This window comes from Carcharhinus amblyrhynchos, chromosome 1 (assembly GCF_965287045.1).
Source record: "Carcharhinus amblyrhynchos chromosome 1, sCarAmb.v2.hapA, whole genome shotgun sequence".
Classification (NCBI taxonomy): Eukaryota; Metazoa; Chordata; class Chondrichthyes; order Carcharhiniformes; family Carcharhinidae; genus Carcharhinus; species Carcharhinus amblyrhynchos.
Window position 1 is genome coordinate 79,539,454 of NC_137324.1, and position 20,469 is coordinate 79,559,922.

The window sequence follows — 20,469 nt, forward strand, 5'->3', positions numbered from 1 at the left end:
ATCTAATTACTGCTAGCAGCTTCACTGGGCTCTGGTTCCTGGGAAACTTCCTCGCTGGTTTCTTTATCTTCCTTGCTTCGCTTAGATTTCTTATGCTTGTGTCGTTTGTGGCCGTCCACTTCTTCACTGTCATGGCGCCGTCTGCTGCTGCTATAAGACATGTTATTATTGTCACTGTGATCTATGACAGGAGATAGCTATCATTCAAATTATGCATTTCACACTTTCCATGAGATAATAGGATGCAGATTCAAATCCACAAATCTCAGAGTGCTAGTCTACTTGACAACAAAAAAATTAAGAGCTGGGACTGTCCGGAGCATGGTTCGAATTTAGTAGCTGATGAATGAAATACAATTTCCAAATTGAAGCCGAAAGCCAGCAGCTTTACCCACCGAATGCGAATGATTAGAAAATCACTGGCATGATGCCTACAATTTTCACATGTGGTACATGGGAACTCTGACCACTATGATTTCATTTACCATTTCTTCTTTTAAAAGGGAATTAATCAGTATAGTGGATTAGACAGTGGCCTTCTGATGGCAGTGGGGTGACTCTGGATTCAAATCCAGTTCGATTAATGGGATGAAAGGAACCTCTGTTGGCTAAAAGAGTCCTACGTGAATTAGTTTGGGAACTTTCAATCCAGTTCCGAGTCAAAATGCATCGACAGCATAAAACTAATTTTGAAGAACTGGCAATTTCACTTAAGAATGGTTGCAGTGAGAAGGGGGGGAAAAAGGCATTCTTTGTAATCGAGGATAGTCCAGATTAGGGGCACCTTAACATTGCATCTGGTTGTACCGTAGCCTGGAAATCCATTAAGTGGGAAGGATTTTGATCCGTGTCACCAACATTCCTCACCTCGATTAGCATAGAAATAAGGCAAACCATAATTTCAATCAGTATTTTAGCACCATATTTGGTTGCAAATATTTTTGTGCTTTGTTTGTTCATCCCCACATGCATAAGAATTCTGAGCTGCTGTGCATTTTAAAGAATATTTTATAATTCATGGGTTTATTGGAAACAGCAATTTGGTGACTAAATTTTTGTTACCTTCTAGAAGATTTGTGTCTCCCCTCTTCCTTGTCCCGGTGTCGGCGTTCTTTGTGACGATCTTCTTTTTCCCTGCTAACTTTGTCCCGATGATGGTAATCACGATCGTAGGCTTTATCCGATGAGTAGTCTCTGTGCCGGTATCGACCTTCTTCACTGTGGGCACCGAGATAGAAAGAAAATTTTATGTCTTGATATATTACGCCTTTCAAGCAAGACAGGGAAGACAAAGATTCTTTTAAATGTCAAGATTCTTTTGAATGTCTCTCCCTATTCACCACACGCTATCCAAATGCTTTCTTAAGCAGTATTTTCCAATTTCTATCAAATGAGCATACTGTCACTCCATAACTGGTTGTTATAGAACATAGAACATTAGAACATAGAACATTACAGCGCAGAACAGGCCCTTCGGCCCACGATGTTGCGCCGACCAGTTTTTTAAAAAAAAACACTGACCCACTAATCTAAACCAATCCCTTTTCGTCCATAAACCTATCCACAGATTTCTTAAACGCCCCCAAACTAGGCACATTTACAACCGCAGCAGGCAGGGCATTCCAATCCCTCACCACCCTCTGGGTAAAGAACTTACCCCTGACATCCGTCCTATAACTACCCCCCCTTAATTTAAAGCCATGCCCCCTCGTGCTAGCTTTCTCCATCCGAGGAAAAAGGCTATCACTATCCACCCTATCTAAACCTCTAATCATCTTATATGTTTCAATAAGATCCCCTCTTAGCCTCCTTCTTTCCAGTGAAAACAACCCCAAATCCCTCAGTCTCTCCTCATAGGACCTCCCCTCCATACCAGGCAACATCCTGGTAAACCTCCTCTGCACCCTCTCCAAAGCCTCCACGTCCTTCCTGTAATGTGGGGACCAGAACTGCACACAGTACTCCAAGTGCGGCCGCACCAGAGTTGTGTACAGTTGCAACATGACGCTGCGACTCCTAAATTCAATCCCCCTACCAATAAACGCCAAGACACCGTATGCCTTCTTAACAACCTTATCTACTTGATTCCCAACTTTCAGGGATCTATGTACACATACACCTAGATCCCTCTGCTCCTCCACACTATTCAAAGTCCTCCCGTTAGCCCTATACTCAACACATCTGTTACTCCTACCGAAATGAATTACCTCACACTTCTCTGCATTAAACTCCATCCGCCATCTCGCGGCCCAGCTCTGCAACCTGTCTAAGTCACCCTGCAAACTATGACACCCTTCCTCACAATCTACCACACCTCCGACTTTGGTGTCATCAGCAAACTTACTAATCCACCCAACTATACCCTCATCCAGATCATTAATAAAAATTACAAACAGCAGTGGCCCCAAAATAGATCCCTGAGGCACACCACTCGTAACCGAACTCCATGACGAATATTCACCATCAACCACCACCCTCTGTCTCCTATCTGCTAGCCAATTCCTGATCCAAGTACCTAGATTACCCCCAATCCCATACATCTGCATTTTCTGCAGAAGCCTAGCATGGTGAACCTTATCAAACGCCTTACTAAAATCCATATATACCATTATACTTCTTTTGGGCTGAAATAATTCATATATCCATTATACTTCTTTTGGGCTGAAATAATTCATTAAAATCTGCTCAAAAAAACTAAAATGGCTATCAAAGGCCAAAATCCACAAATTCAGGCTTTTAACATGCTAAGGCAATCAAAACCTTGCAGATGGATTCAGTTACACTTCAGGAACCAAGTCAAAACAAATATTGTTAGTAAAATAGAAAAAAGTCATAGTTGATGTTACATTGATAGACAATACTCTACCAACATTCCACCCACCAATCTTACCAAGCTAGACAGGCATATTAAAATTAACAGGCCCTTTTTCAGATTCTGTTGCCAAGTCAGATGCAATTTTTCTTAAAGAAGCAAAAATATTGGGCTACACCTTGTGCCTTTTTTAAAAAGGTGAGGTCTTGACTAAAATGATCCAAACAAGACAAATCAATTTGTTGATAAAAGTCTTTCTGAAAGCCACGTTGTTGAAGCATACAGCAAAGCAAAATGAAGCATGTTTATGCAACCTGCCCAGAAGCAACATTGCACTGCTACAAATGATCAAGTCAATAAACCTGTATTCAAAGAGTAAATGTTGTCAAATCTGTGATTTTAGATGGGGACATTGCAATATCATAAGAAATAGGAGCCTACATAGGCCATTTGGTCCATCCAGCCTGCTCCATTATTCAACAAGATCATGGCGAATCTGATTGTGGCCTCAACTCCAATTTCTCGCCTGTCCACCATAATCCCTGACTTTCTTGTCAATCGCAAATCTATCTACCTCTGCCAGGAGTACACTCACTGACTCAGGCTCCACTGTTCTCCAGGGAATAAATTCCCCAGGCTAACAACTCTCGGATTGAAGAAATTCCCCCACAACGTAGTCTTAAGTGGGAGACCCATTATTTTTAAAGACACATTTAAGAGGTGACAAACATATTTTAAAAGACTATTTGAAAAGAACTATGAAGTATGTAGTCCCCGGGGTCCAGGAGGTCAACTCTGGTCAAAATTCTGCAATTCCAGAAATGGTAGTGTGGCTATGACTCATAGAAAGTAAAACATACTTCAGACATCAAGAATGCTCAGTGTTTGACTGGTGAAAGAAGATGAACTTGTAGGAGGAAGCTTGCTTAGAAATAACATGTGGCTTTAAGCATTCACAAAAAAGCTGCCAAAACTATAAGGAAGCCAAGAGAAGCAGTCAACAGCATTCCAACACTCGCTGGAAAGGCATTTCCTCAATTTGCAAAATCAAATCCTTTTTTATTTCCTATGACAAATGGTTGAAGTAATATTTAGTCATTAATACATTTATTAGACATTAGATCACTAGTGTTGACAGGAAGACAATGGTTTACTGATAATGAAGCGTCTTAATGCTAGCAATAGAATGACATTTCAACTTTCTCTGGTGGAAATGAAAACTCATTAGTTAGGGTGGCATATAAAAAAACAAGTGGGAGAAAATATTGAAATCATTCACTGAAATCAAATCTCAGAGCAAAATGTCAAGTTACCATAACTTAAGGTGATTAAAAAAAAGCAAACAGATCAAATATGGTCTCAATACTATTATCATTATAGATTTAATAGCCATAAAGAAAAAAAATTGCACATGACAAAGGCAGGATCTTCTTCTGTATGCACCTGCTTGCAGCAAATGACAATTGTAAGAATTCTGGTCACAAATGTTTTGTGACTGGATTACTTTCACTATCTCAACAAGCCACTTTTTGATGTTTGACTGCGATTTTCAAAAAGTGTGCTCATCTTCTGCATAGGATGGACAGGTCAGTGGATCTCTGGTGAGTTTGTTCCTGGGCTTGGCTGAACCCTACTTTACTTTAGAAAACAATATTTTATACAGTCGACTGGCATCAGGCAAAGTCCTCTGTCACTCAAACTACAAAGATCTCCTAAGATAAAAGCATGTTACTGTTGAAAAGAAAATAGAAACTAATAGAAAATCTTACTAGGTCTGATAGCATCTGTGGAGAGAGAACAGAGTTAATGTTTAGAGTGTGGATGACTCTTTGCCATCCTTTGTGATCTCCTCCAATTTCGCCAACAACTGTGTCAATTAAAGGCAGACCTCTCCTATTCAAATGCTAACAGCAGGTAAACTTAAATGACCTAAGTATGGATTGTCATACTCAATACAACACATTGTCAACCAATTGCAGAAAGCTTCAAGAAATTTGACAAATATCATACTGCCGTGCTTGATGGTAACCTGAATGTCTACCAAAGATCTAAACGTGAGTAAGCAATAAGAGGCTTTGCTGAGCAATCTTTCTGTGACTGAGATATATAGCTTTGGTTGCACAACTTAGTATGTCAGGACACAGTGCATGTTCTGATCCTTACCACTGTCCAGTAGTCTAGAATGACAGAAGTTTGCTGATCATTGTAATTTGAAAATCTACTGAAACAAATACCACATGACCGATATTGGGCAAAAGTATTAAATACATTCTAAAAAGATGGAAATATTTGCAACCGTACTTAGCCATGCTGTCAATCCAAAACTTCAATCTCACCTAGATTATTCAAATATATTTTCAGCCCATCTTCCATTTAAAACAGAAGCATAACCCTTTTTCAACCTAACCGAGACCATTTCAAGTTACTGACAATCATCTGTACCTTGAACAAATTGCCACTCCATGGCTTGTACCAAGGTGATGATTGTTAATCAGCGCCAGAAACTGTCCATTCCAGATGTGACAACATCAATTCTCCTTTTAGTGATAGAAATTTTAACTTGATAACTTCAACTTCGAATTTTTATTATTCGAATCTTTCTGCTTTCTAAATCATGTTGCCTTTAGATGCTCTTAAAACAAAGTTTAGGTGACCTGTCTTAATATCTCCTGTATTAATATCTCCAGTGTGAAAATTTTGTCTGATAACCACTTCTATGAAGTGTTGGAAATGTTTTTGTTATTATTGTATTGGTGGCCTTATGACTGGTAATTAGTTTGAGATGCTCCTTTTCCATTTGTTTGCTTTTCCTTTGTGACTGTTTATGGTTTTCACTCTCCAGCTCCTCATTTATATCTGGCCACATGGCATTTGTATCTCAACTTCCTTCCTGTTGGTATTGCTTCCAGAACATACAGGCCAGTATTTCTTATTATCCAAGAAAAATACAATTGATGCAGACTCTTTTCAAATATTCTTAAAAACATTGGATTCCAGAGATCTTCTAAAGAAATTATAAATTTCCTTACCGTACTTCTCGTAAGTCAAATATTGTCACACTATCCATCTACATTTGAATAGATCAGAAAATATGAAACCAATATCCACCAACTATTAAATGGGGTACTTCTGCAAATGTGATCTCAAATTAATATTTTGAAATTATTTTACAATGCACTATTGTCACCCTCTAGCTACATAATCTTTTAGGGTTGTACCAAACTTTAAGGCCAGGGAATGGCCAATTATAGAAGTTGACTATCCAATATTGTACAACGCAACACAGCCTGTAGTCAGATGACAATGCTGTGATGATGTAATGCCAATCTCAGCTCATATGCTGTTGAAATCTTCATTCATGCCTTCATTACTTACATTCCAATGCATTTTTGGTTGGTCTCCCAAATTCTTTCCTCCTTAAACTTGACATCAGCAAGAACTCTGCAGCCTGTGCCTTAACTCACAAAAGTCCTCTTACCCTATTAGCCGTGTTCACTGGCCTACACAAGAACCAGATCAATGCCTCAATTTTAAAACTCTCATCCTTGTTTTCCAAGCCCTCCAAGTCCTCTTCTATTTCTAACCCCCCCCCCCCCCCCAGCCCTATAACCTCCCAAGATATTATGGCCTCTTATGCATCCCCAATTTTAATTGCTCCACCATAGGAGGCATGCTTTCAGTTATCTAGGCCCCAAGCTCTAGAATATCCTCCCTACACCTCTCTACTTCTCTACCTCATTTTCCTCCTTTAAGACACTCCTTAAAAAGTACCTCTTTGACCAAACTTTTGGTCATCAGACCCAATATCTCCATATGGTTCAGTGACATATTTTGATTTATAATGCTCCTGCATAGCACACTGGGATGTTTCATTATGTTTAATGCTTTATAAAAATATAAGTTGTTGCTGATGAGCAATAGTGATTGAACTGCCAATCAACTAATGTATTAAAATATGAGTGAAAAGTTGCGAGTAACTAGACAGATTTCCACCATCACCCTGGAATCAATTACACTGAACGCGTAGTAAGCTGTGGGCATTTTTTGTATTCATAAAAGTGATGTTTTGTGAAATACATTAACAAAATAAAAAGCACTCACTGGTGTGCCCAGCTAGAAAATCAAAATACTGTGAAGGTGAAAGTAGAATACTGTGGAGGATGAAGATTTGAAATAAAAACAAAGTAATGGAAAAACTCAGCAGGTTTCACGGACTCTGTGGAGAGAGAAACAGGATTAACGTTTTGAGTCAATATGGTTCTTCTTTGGTATTGTGAAGGTAGTTAACTATTAATCAGTGTCTTTTCATTTGCTGAAAATCAGCAGTTATGAGTATTGAGAGCTAAAGAAAATCACAGATGGGAGACTAATTTTTTGTTCTAAACTGTGCAATATGATGTTTGCCTAGTGTATTAAACCTTCACAAATATGATACAAATTAAGACTACACAAAAGTTGATCCTATCCCTGATCACTCCTAAATTGTGTGACATAATTTTGAAAGATCTGCTTTTTGAAAGCGGAATTGTGGCTGCTTTTGCAGTAATCCATTAACTGGAAATACCATGAGTGACACTGAGTAGGGGCTATGTGGCAGTAGAAAGACTAAACTTTGTTATGTTAGAGCGTAGCAAAGTTTGAAGCTTACAGTGTCTCAAAAATAAAATATCAATGTGTAAAGCCTTCCACTTTTGTTTTAAAACTATTTCCCCACCTATCTTTTTCTCTTCCCCATTTTGCCCTGCTACAATCTCAAAAAGCCAACAATGTGAAATCAGCACAGTGCATGCCCAAGGCAACAAAGTCCAAAATCTTAATAGGTCAAAGTGAAGTCAAAGTTCCTGGGAATGTTTGAAATAGCCTCAATAAATGCATCTATTCTGACAACAGCTCAATGTGGACTCTGAATTAACCTCGCCAAAAAAACAACACAAGTTTGTAGTCTTCACAGCTTGCAAACAGACCATATGCAGCTCAGTGCTATGAAGTAGTTACATTAATGCCATGCATCTGGGTGAGGTTATATAAAGCATACTACACTTCACCTAGCCACAATTCTATTGCTTTTTGGCAAAAAAATTCAAATTGTACACACTCCGTCCAAATGTGTCGCTACATTCCTGCATTTTCTAAGCAGAGTTCTTAAAGGGTCTGGTGTATGCAATGAGTTACAGAAAATGTTTTTTTACGTGGAGTATACACAGATTCACTTTAGATATTTTTACTTCATAAGTGCTACAGTTTAAGAATGAAAAATATACCTTTCGGATTCATTAATCCCTAACACCTATCTCCAGTTTAGAGACAATTTCCTTCTCTAGGGTATTCCACTGCCTCAGTAAACAGAAAAAAAATCTCACAATACCAGGTTAAAATCCAACAAGTTTATTTGGAATCACAAGCTTTCCAAGCACTGCTCCTTCATCAGATGAGAAGAGGCAAGTTCACAGCACATAAGTTAAACTATCTCCACTCACCTGATGAAGGAGCTGTGACACGAAAGCTCATGATTCCAAATAAACTGGTTGGATTTAAGAACAGAAGAGGAGCGGGAGTAGGCCATCTAGCCCTTTGAGCCTGCCCTGCCATTCAATAAGATCATGGCTGATCTGAAGTGGATCAGTTCCACTTTCTCTCCCCATTACCCTTAATTCCCTTGTCTATCAAAAACCTATCAACCCGTGACTTAAATATATTTAGTGAGGTAGCCTCCACCACTTCAATGGGCAGAGAATTCCAGAGATTCACCACCCTTTGAGTGAAGAAGTTCCTCCTCAACTCCGATCTAAACTGCCCAACCCCCGCCCCCCCGTTATCTTGAGGCTGTGCCCTCTAGTTCTGCTATCCTTTTTAAGTGGGAAGAATCTCTCTACCTCTACCCTATCCATCCCCTTCATTATCTTATACGTCTCTATAAGATCCCCCCCTCATCCTTCTAAACTCCAACGAGTACAGACCCAGTCTATTTAGTCTCTCTTCATTGTCCAACCCCCTCATCTCCGGTATCAGCCTAGTGAACCTCCTCTGCACTCCCTCCAAGGCCAATATATCCTTCCTCAAGTGTGGCGACCAAAACTGCACATAGTACTCCAGCTGCGGCCTCACCAGTACCCTGTACAGTTGCAGCAAGACTTCCCTACTTTTATATTCTATCCCCCTCGCTATAAAGGCCAAAATTCCATTCGCCTTCTTGATCTGCAGACTGCAGACTGGGTTTTAGCGACTCGTGCACAAGGACCCCCAGGTCCCTCTGCACTGTAGCATGTTGCAGCTTTTCACCTTTTAAATAATAATCCCTCCTACTATTATTTCTGCCAAAGTGGATAACCTCACACTTGAACTTTAACCTGGTGTTGTGAGGCTTCTTACTGTGCCCACCCCAGTCCAATGCCAGCATCTCCATCTCAGTTAACAGAGGCACTTAACATACCACGTACCATCTCACCCACAGAGACACACATTTTCCACTGCGGTCAGTGTCATCCCAGCCTCTTTCACTGCCTGTCAATTTGCCTAGAATTAGACTCTGTACTGTAGATGGGAAATTCCAATTTTGATACAATATCAATAATTCTCACTTGTGGCCCTTATGTTTTCTACCTTCCTACCCTTCAAACCTCTGTGATAAGACAGGAGCTAATCAAATTTTGTAAAATTAGACCCGCTCAAAATACAAATTTGAATTTCTGAAATGGTACTATGGAGAACCTCTCAAGCACTCTCTTTGAAATTGTTTAAAACCATTCAGATCCAAAACATAAAGCAGCATTTTGACACTATAAAAATGGAACGATATTACGAATGCTTTAGATTTTTGGATATACTGCAAATTCAAGTATGTCATTCAGCCCCCTCAAGTCTGTCGCACCATACATTCAATTTGACGCTGATAGATTTGTACCCCAACTTTACTGCGCTCATCCTGGTTCACATTTTGTGATACTCTATTGATTCCACCCAGTAGCCACAGCTGTTTGGGTAAGTGAGTTCCAGATTTCTATGCCCCTTTGCGTGGAAAATGCCCAATTCCACTCTAACTGGCTAGTTCTAATTTTGTTGTGCCCCCTTTTCTGGATTCTTCCAACTGAGGAAATAAGTTTCTCCGTACTACCCTATTGAATCCTTTTATTCATTCAAACACAGTGATCAGATCACCTCTCAATCTTTTAAACTCAAGGCAAAACTAACCAATTTTATACAATCTGTTGTCAAAATATAAGCCACCTGCACTTTGCCAGTTTTAAGGCCAATATACTCTTCTCAAATTCAGTACTCAAAACTGACAGAAGGACCTGATTGATTTTTTTTGGTGGTGGTGCTGTGGGGCGGGGTGGGGGGGGGTGGTGGAAGAGGGAGTGGTGGTGGTGGTCTGACAAAGAAACCTGCATAACTAAAGAATCTTTTGCTTTCAACTGGAATTTTAACCTCCTTGTCTTAGAGGCCAAAATCTATTAGCCCTTCTTCAAATATTATTTCACATATGTCTACATATAAAATATGTCTGGTTCATTTCATCAATATCAACCCCTGCAAAATCTGTTAAATATCTCAAAGTATCACTAAATACCAAAAGCCCATATTAATACCACCGTACCCCATGTTTCTTTGTTAACGATCCCAGAGCCCTCCCCAAAGATGTTATTACTACTTGACACAGTGGGACAGCATGGAGTCACACTGGGTAGCACTGTTGCCTCAGTGCCATGAACCCGGGTTCAATTCCAGCCCTGGTCACTGTCTGTATGGAGTTTGCATGTTCTCCCTTTCTCTGTGTGGGTTTCCTCTGGGTACTCCAGTTTCCTCCCACAGTCAGAAGATATGCAGGTCAGATGGTTTGGCCATGCTAAATTGTCTCCATTTGTCCGAAGATGTGTCAGTTAGGTGGATTAGCTTTGGTAACTACATGAGGTTACATGGGCAGACTTACAGGGTAAGATGCTCTTTTGGAGAGTATATGCAGACTATGGGCCAAATGGCCTGTTTCTGCACTGTACGAATTCTAAGATTCTACCTATTCAAATAAAACCTTTAACTCTTCGGACAATACTCCTATAAACTTCTTAAAGATAGAGATATCAGTTACTTCAACTTTTTCCAAGGAGTCCAAATTTGCATCAAGGTTTCTATTTATCTTCCTTTGATGGACTTGTTCTTGCAGTATGACAGTTGGTCCTCCTAGGTATGTTATTGAATTTCCAAACTCAACAGCATTGGGCCTGCTCACAGATACCCAATGGGAAAACTTACACTTTTACCCCTTCTTTGGGGAAATTTTCTTGATTCTCACATTGCCACCCATAGACAAGAACAATATTGTGTGCTTTTGTTAGCTGCTCGGTTAAGCAATATTGATGCTTTTTGGCTTGTTAGTCATGGACTCAGGTTACCAGCCTGGTCAAGGAACAGTATTTAAATTTTATGAATTGCAGCAGATAAAGACAGGAAGCATCAAGAAACTGGCTCAGTCAACATAAGCATTGGAGAAAACAGGAGAAATTGGAGCAAAAAGTTGCACAGAAACAAAAAAAAGCATTCAGAGAAAGAGTAAGACCTGCTATTACAAGTTCTCATTTCACCTATTAAACTGTAAAAGCAGACATTAAATCACTGACATTAGTCACTGAATAACACCCAGACCAGCAATTTCCACTATTTTGCCACTGGAATGAGTATCAAACACAACCAAAATTTCCTCTTAGTAAATTAACACCACTGCTTCAGACACAATTGATTGAGAGTAATGAGACAGCAGAATCACTAGTTAGTGAACTGTGTTTTCGTATAAAGGTAGCAATTGTAACTCTTTATACTGGGTTTGATTTTCCCCAAAACCTTCTTAAATAGTTGAAAAATGTGAAACCATTTCAGGTTTTAATCCCAAAACAGACTGCTCCATTTTAGGTTTACAGTCTTTGGATTGGATTTTGACTCAGGTTTCTGCTCTCACCATGAGAATCAAACATGGGATCTCAACATGCACGAGTGAGGCCGTCGGAGCAATTTTTCCAAGGTGGCCTCCTAAATGACTGCCTCATGTTGGCTCCAATGGTGTCAACCTCAACAGAAGACCTGCAGTTCTGAAGCCTCGCAGCTCCAATGGAAGGAGCGAATGTGCTGAAATAGGTCAGGGCCCAGGAGGCCTCATTTGGCTGCACATCACTGAAAGAAAACAGTCGGTAGGTTACAGAGTCAGAGACTTACAGCATGGAAACAAGCCCTTCGGCCCAAATTGCCCATGCCGCCCTTTCTTTTTTAATCCCTAAACTAATCCCAGTTTGGCCTATATCCCTCTATGCCCATCGTACCCATGTTACTACCTAAATGCTTTTTAAAAGATAAAATTGCACCTGCCTCTACTACTACTTCTGGTAGCTTGTTCCAGAAACTCATCACCCTCTGTGATAAAATTTCCCCTCTGGACACTTTTGTAAGTCTCCCCTCTCACCTTAAAACTTGGGAAAGTTAAGTGAGATGATGGGGAAACCGCTCCTTACAGTCCCTGCTTTGCAGCACAGAGCCTCTGGCTCTGATAGTCTGCTACGGGCAAGCTGTCCATACTGACCTGGCGGCCTCTACACTCAGCAAAATACAAGCTCTCCCTGAACAGATCCTTAGCTATTGGTTGCCTGCCTCCTTGGAAGCAGGTGGCGATTCACTTCCTAGCCTGCTCATCGGAAAGTTCCCTGGCAGCAGGGACAGGTCACAAAGCTGTCCCAATGCACCTCCTGCTTTTTTTTTGGTTAAACAGCTAGCAAGCATGCCATCATGGGGCTGGAAAAATTCAGCCCCTCGACTCTAGTGTCTGAAAAATTGCCACCTTACCATTAATTACTTTTAATGGGATGTTTTGTGAGCATTCTTTAGGTTTCTAAAGGTAATGTTTTGGGAAAAAAAAATCTAGCCACTGAAAATCAAAGATTGCAACATGCACCTTTGAGGCATTAGTGCAGTCATTTTAAGGCAAACATGATCAACTCTATACCTGCCAAAAAACTGCAGAGGTTCAACTCTATATCATGAATCTCATTTATTACCCTTAAAATACCTTGAATCCTGTTTCCCTCTTCCTAGTGTGCTCACTTCAGTAAAAGGAGACAATATCCTGAAGTTTCTGTATTAATCTTTCTATTTTACCTGACATCTGGAGCTCTTTTCCACCTTTTTCTCTTATTTCAAACCCAGCTTTTATAAATTAAGGGCCTCTTACTTTTCTTCCCCAAGACATGTGGCAGCAGCTCTGGCACAGATGGTAAATAATTCAACTTCATCCAAATTGAGCCCTCCTCCCCCATTTAGAATAATTTTGGCATCAGCACAGAGACTTTTCCTGGGCTGGTAGTCATTAAGATTCATTTTGGCCAGCTATCAGTGACCAGCCCTCCTCCTGGCCCCTGGAAGTTACCCGACAAACAGATGTCTTATATGCTCTAGTTCATTATGCCTTCACAGTATAATTTGTAACACACGCATACATGCACGCACACACACACACATACACAAACTGCAGCAATCTTCATGCCTCAACAATAAAAGAGTACAAAACGTCCTCACACCCTTATTAATTGTTTTACTTGTACAAATACAAAACATACCTAATGAACTACAAACATTCAAATGAGTAGTGTGGATGTGTACATGCTTACATTGAACCTAAACCAGAGCAGATTCCCTCAGAATTCTCTGTATTTTCAAGTTCCTGATACAGGAAATGATATAATGATAGTTACTCGTAGATGCCCCCAATTACAAATACAAAACTGTGAAAAACAAAATGAACAGGATTAAAAGCCTAATGGATAATGTAGGTAGACAATGGAGCAAATGGAGTAATCAAAATGAGTTTTAATAATCTGTGAACATTTATAGAGACAAAGGCATATATATATATATTCTAGTAACAATTCTAGAGGTAGACTGGAAGCCTGTTATAACAGATTGCTGCAGGCTTTGAATCACAGGGCCACACACTTCTCTGCCTCCTCTGTCACTGCTTGGAAATGGTCTCAAGACTGGTTGCCTGATAGAACAACTGGTTTTACTGAGATCCTCTATTAAATGGAAAAGCAAAAGTAGTGCTGCATTATTGCCCGGCCAATTGATCCGACCAATCTCATTAACGGCGACACATTTTTAGTCATTTTATGACCGAAGAATGAAATTTAGATGCTAATTTTAAAATATTTTAGATTTTGTAAAATTGTTAAAAACTTTTGCATAAATGTCAGCAAGTTCTATACTATAGCATGGTTGATTTTGTATTATTTGGAAAACATCCTAGTATGGGTATTTGAAAGTAATTCACCATTAGAATCCAGGGACACACGTTGTCAAAGGAATTCAATAGGATAGATAGAGAAACTATTTTCTTAAATCACAGACTTTAAGCAAGATGCAATGATTTTGGGTCTGGCCATTAAACTAGAGATTCATGTATTGCTTTACAACTTTTAACTATTGAGAGAAGACACAATGTCTTCATAATGTAAATATAACCTTTTATGACACCATCTCTACACCTAATGAATTTTTTGTAAGCACCACAACTATCCCCCAATCATCCAACTATATCCATAAACCTTTAAGATACCCATAATTAGTATATAATTACATAATTACAACTATATCCATAAACCTTTACCTCCAGGAACAAAACAATTATCTACAAATTGTACACAAGCAAAACAGCAATGCAACTACATATACAAATCTCTTTAAAAAAAATCCATTCACAGGACATCAGTATTGCTGACAAGACCAGAAGGTATTTCCCAACACTAAGTGCCCCCTAGAACAGTCATTGTCCTGTAAAAGCACATCTCTGAATCTAACTAATTTCCTCAAACTTTCTTCTTTCATTCCCCACACGGGTTGCTCACTTATCTTCTATCAAGAAAATATTAAATCATTCAGTCGCTCATACCTGTTCTTCTACCATTCTGTTAGATAATAGCAAACAGATACCCCAACTCTATTTATGCTGTCTTTGCTCTTGATCATTTGATACCCTTACCTATCAAAACATTCCCAGACCATCATCATCAATGAGCAGAAAAGTACAGTGGTGCAACCAAAGCAACAGTATCCATCAATCTGAGTTGTCAATGAATTAAGCATTCTATTGTTGGACCATCTCAGTGAAATCCACAATTTTCTCAAACTTTCATTAATACCTCCAGTATTATTTTAAGGCTGGTCATACCGTCACATTTACAATTATTTTATAAACTAAGTATCATGTCTCTAACGATTGACTGCATTTGGTTCTCCACTGCTCGTTGTGTGAGACCAATAGACATAATTGAAACATAAAAAATACTGGATGCTCTAGTTTAATAGGAAGGAAAGTTTGTCAATATCCTTCCCTTGCCAGTCAACAGCTCAATTACTACAAGCCATACAGCCAGGTCTGATATTCAGCATTCAATTTTTTAAAGAAAGAAAGACAATACCATGCTACTCATTTCACTAGTTCACATAAATTAAAATAGCATTCAGCATAAATGAACACAAATATCACAAAATAAATTGTGAAAAAGCTAGACCCTCCCAAACTAACAGACATGGAAGTTAAAAGATAACTGACCAGTATACTTTAGGTGAATGATGCATTGTAAAGAGTAGCACTGCAGATACTAAGAGCAATAAATATCACAAATAAATTTTAGTAACTCACCCATTATAAACACTCGAATTAGGACTGCGGTCACGGTCTCGCTCATGGTCCCGGTCTCTGTCCCGATCTCGGTCTCTCTCCCTCGTGCGTTCTCGTTCACGATCACGCTCTCTTTCCCTCTCTCTCCTGGGATAATAATCCCAGTGTGGTTGCTGTTGTTGCGATGTTTGTTTGTTGTTGTTGTCAATTAAGGTACTCCAGGAAGAAGAAACTGGGATATTGGGATACGTCAGATTACCATAATCTAAAAGACAGATATGTGAAATAAGGAATAAATATGGAATAAAACTGACTAAAGAAATAACTAAGGTGCTGAGCTCAAATTCACTGGCCTAGTATTTGCAGTAAAACTAACGGAGCAGCTATCAGCACTAAAAATGACAGAAAATGTTAACATTGTTTGTTGCAGTCTAAGGGAATTTTAGTTGCAAAAACCCAGCTTGCAGGTGCAGCAGGTGGTCAGGAAGGCGAATGGGATGCTGGCCTTCATAGCGAGGGGGATTGAATATAAAAGTAGGGAGGTCTTGCTGCGGCTGTATAGGGCATTGGTGAGGCCGCAGCTGGAGTACTGTGTGCAGTTTTGGGCGCCGTACTTACGCAAGGATATTTTAGCCTTGGAGGGAGTGCAGAGGAGGTTTACTAGGCTGATGCCGGAGTTGAGGGGGTTGAGCTATGAGGAGAGGCTGAATAGATTAGGCTTGTACTCGTTAGAGTTTAGAAGAATGAGGGGAGATCTCATTGAGACGTATAAGATGATGAATGGGATGGATAGGATAGAGGTGGAGAGACTCTTCCCGCTCAGAAAGGATAGTAGGACTAGGGGGCATAGCCTCAAGATAAAGGAGGGGCGGTTTAGAACAGAGTTGAGGAGGAACTTCTTCACTCAAAGGGTGGTGAATCTCTGGAATTCTCTGCCTGTTGAAGTGGTGGAGGCTGCCTCGCTAAATATTTTTAAGACGTGGGTTGATGGGTTTTTGATGAGAGAGGGGATTAAGGGTTATGGGGAGAGGGCGGGCATGTGGAACTGAGCCATGACAGATCAGCTGTGATCTTATTGAATGGCGGGGCAGACTCGAAGGGCTAGTTGGCCTACTCCTGCTCCTATTTCTTATGTTCTTAATGGCCAGGTAAATCATAGCTACTTCCAAACTGGCACTGAAAAGTAATTTCTGGGAGTATGGAGACTTATTCCATCAGATTTTAATTACATTTGGAGATTCACATAGGATTACAAAAGGATATACACACAAAAAAAGACCATTTGGCACAATCAGTCCATGTTAACAGACAAGCTCCGCTCAAACTTCCTGTTATCATTCCTCAGCCGAATCATCATCTCAACTCTTTATTCCAATCTTAATGTTGTCTAGCATCACTTTAAATATTACCCGTCATAGAAATCATAAAAATCCCACAGTACAGAAAGAGGTCATTCGGCTCATTGAGTCTGCACCGACCACAATCCTTCCCAGACCTTACCCCGACATCTGCACACACTTTACCCATTAATCCTCTAACCTATGCATCTACGGTCAATTTAGCATGGCCAACCAACCTAACCCACACATCTTTGGATTGTGGGAGGAAACCTGAGCACCCGGTGGAAACCCACGCAGACACGAGGAAAATGTGCAAATTCCACACCAATAGTGACACAAGCCAGGAATCGAACCCAGGTCCCTGAAGCTATGAAGCAGCAGTGCTTATCTCTCTCCTAATGCCATATTTCATTCCTTTTTCTTGCTTTCTGAGTGTGACTTGGTATCGAATTAAATATTTTAACTGACGCTGCTTGCTTCAGACCCTAGTGCTTGCCCTGTCAATTTTGGATTTCTAATTACTGCAACTTTCATTGCAAAAACTCATTGCAGGTCTGAGGGCAAATGCAACAAACAGCCTGTACCATTCATTTGCTATTGCCTGCAAAGTCTGAGCTAACACATATGATAAAGTGTGGGGCAACACTGATGTAAACAAAGTATGTTTGTAAAAGTCCAATCATGTGTGTGTGCTTGTGTCCCAGCTTTAAATGTATTCAACGATGAAGCACCTACGACTCTCTGGGGGAGAGAATTCCAAAGATTCATAACCCTTTCACTGAAGTAATTTCTCATCTCATTCCTAAACGATTGGCCCCTTATCCCGAGACTGTGCCCGTGTTCTACATTCCATGACAATGGAAACAACCTCTCAGCGTTCACCCTATTAAGCCCCTTCAGAATTTTATACATTAAATGAAATTAACTCTCATTTTCAGCCCAATTCATTCGACCTTTCATTATAGGGCAATCCCTCATCCTAGGGTCCAATCTGGTGAACCTTCACTGTACTGCCTCCAATGCAAGTATATAATTTCATAAATGGGGAGACCAAAACTGCACACTGCACTCCAGATTGTTGTCACCAAACCCTGTACAAATGCAGCAAGACGTCTTTATTATTGTACACCAATTCCCCTTGCAATAAAGGCTAACATGTAATTTGCTTTAATTGCTTGTCACACTTGCATGCTTTCACCTTTCCGTGTACCAGCACACCCAACTCCCTTTGAGCATCAATTGTTAGATGCTTCTTACCATTTAAAAGATATTCTGCTTTTTTCTTACGACCAAAATGAATAACTTCACATTTTCCTATGTTATACTCAATCTGCCATATTGTTGCCCACTCATCTAACCTGTCTACACATCCAGTACAGGGTCATCAGCAAACTTCGTTATTCTTGGTCTCTTCATTTAAGTAATTAATATAGATTGTAAATAGCCTATGTGTGTGCGCATGTGTGTAAATACGTATATATTTCTACATGTATAAAAATCACACTAGTCCCACACAATGTAACTGACTGTTAGCCTAGAAAGTCACTCACTAAATGTAGAAAGTCAGCTAACCTGCTCACCACGTACTCAGGTAAATAATAAGTAGGAATGGGCAAATTTGCAGCCTTGCCATCAACACCCAGATACAGAGAACAAATTTTGAAAATACACATAATAAAAAACATTAAGCAATACATCATGTACAACCTAAAAATGTATATAATTTCTCAATGATTAATTACATACATCTTTTAAGAAGTAATTCAATTTCATTTCCAATGGAAATTTTTTTAAAGATTATTTAAACCATGTGATGACAATTTGCATACTGATTTGAAAGAGCATTTGATGCAACTAATCAAATTAATATGTTCCTTACAATTACAGCATTGAAAAATCAATCATCTGTAACCGGCCTGTGTTGGTGTTCATTCCCCAATTCAGCGGTAGTCCTACTCTATGTATCTACTAATTCCAACCCTTTACCAATCTATTCAGCCATCTAATACATTTTTAAATGTTGACATTCTCTGCTTTAGCTCCAATTTTCATCCTTGGGTTTCTACTGCTTTGTGACCGATATCTCTTCCACTTAAGATTACATCCGTATCTAGTTTTAGATCCCTCAACAAAAGCAAACAGCCATTTGCTATCTACTTTGTCACTCCCTTTTAATCATTCCTTAATCTCCTTTGTTCCAATGAAAGCAGTTCCAACTTTTAATTATATATTTCACACCAGGCTGTATTTTAATGAATTATTAATCAATAAAAGGTACAGTCAACAAAAATGTAGACTGATCCAGATCTTTTACATTATCCAATTCAATAGCTCTTCCAAGCTAATAGCCCTCAATGACATTACAATCAGGCAACACTTAAACAAAAATAGATTTTAAAAATTTTCAAATGAAAATGTGAAATCAGAAGTTATGATGTGGCTATGCCGGCGTTGGACTGGGGTAAACACAGTAAAAAGTCTGACAACACCAGGTTTCAGTCCAACCAATTTATTTGATAGTAAATTCACTAGCTTCCGGGTTAGCCCCTTCGTCAGGTGAATGGAGAGTTCTGGCCTCAGACAGAGCATATCAAGCAGACAGTTTACAGATTACTGATCAGTGAAAGCTAGTGAATTTACTATCAAATAAATCGGTTGGACTGAAACCTGGTGTTGTCAGACTTTTTACTAAATCAGAAGTTGTCAGACCTCAACTTACACTAAAGTCTCTGAACATATTGTTTGATAAACGTTCAGAAGCACATTTTTTCAAATAACTCAGGCAAAGTGCAGGATGCACTTACCATTCGTTGTATAACCAAATGGAGCAGTAGTGCGGCTATTGTACGTAGGAGGTCCACTAAAAACAAGAATAAAATAATGTTGTTACGCATATACTGTAACAGATACCACAAGAAAATACAGATGCAACAGAACATTAAAGACAGAGGTACAAGTTCACCTCCAGATAAAAATGTCATCCTTAAATTAACTGACATAGGAACTTAATGGCATGATTGAATGAGAACAAACTGTCAGCTCACTTCAAAATCCAGCCTAGAATATTGGAACTAAAGTCCTCTTTTGTAAATGGGCATACAAAACATGTTCATGAAGCATTCTAATGCAGCACATATCCCACAATTTGATTACACTGGCAATCTCCCTTGGGTAGACAAGAGTATGAATGGTGACTGACAAGTCTGTTTAGGCTGATTCATTATATTCTAATGCAAGGTCATTCACAAAACATTAGCTCAGTTTTTTCCATAGATGCTGTCAGGATTGTTGAGCATTTCCAGCTTTTTTTGTTCGGATTGGATTTCCAGCATGTGCAGTAGTTTGCTTTGATATTACTGATTTATGAGTACATGCATATCTTAATTTACACATAATATCCATCAATACAGTGCAGTAGAGTTAGCCTTAGGCGGAGGAGGAGTCACCATGTCCAGCTTTCATACAATTCATATGCAGCGGCTGATTTGTAAAGCACATTACGCCACATGCTATCTTGAAAGATGCCATATGCATGCTTTTGTGGTCTGCATCTGGCTTTCAGATCTTGATCCGAAAGCATTTGCACTAGTTGGATGGCAAGAACAAAGGGCCCAATTTTAATTGTTTGTGGCTTTGAATGAGTGAAATTGTTGGAATGGTTATAA

At 39.4% G+C, this 20,469-nt stretch overlaps 1 protein-coding gene across 5 annotated transcripts in view; it reads right to left on the reverse strand.

Annotated features, from left to right (window-relative positions):
- The window catches only part of fip1l1a (FIP1 like 1a (S. cerevisiae)), an 81,905-nt gene continuing 61,436 nt past the window's right edge, over nt 1–20,469 (reverse strand). For 4 of the 5 annotated variants that reach the window (XM_080187575.1, XM_080187567.1, XM_080187602.1 and 1 more), the window contains exons 14-17: nt 19,609–19,664; nt 15,486–15,729; nt 1,063–1,218; nt 1–150 (exon numbers count right to left, since the gene is read on the reverse strand). In XM_080187575.1, the coding sequence (XP_080043701.1) occupies nt 3–150; nt 1,063–1,218; nt 15,486–15,729; nt 19,609–19,664 (604 nt within the window). In that variant the 3' untranslated portion in view covers nt 1–2. The remainder of the gene's footprint in view (nt 151–1,062; nt 1,219–15,485; nt 15,730–19,608; nt 19,665–20,469) is intronic. The other variant, XM_080187585.1, reaches the window with a different exon arrangement.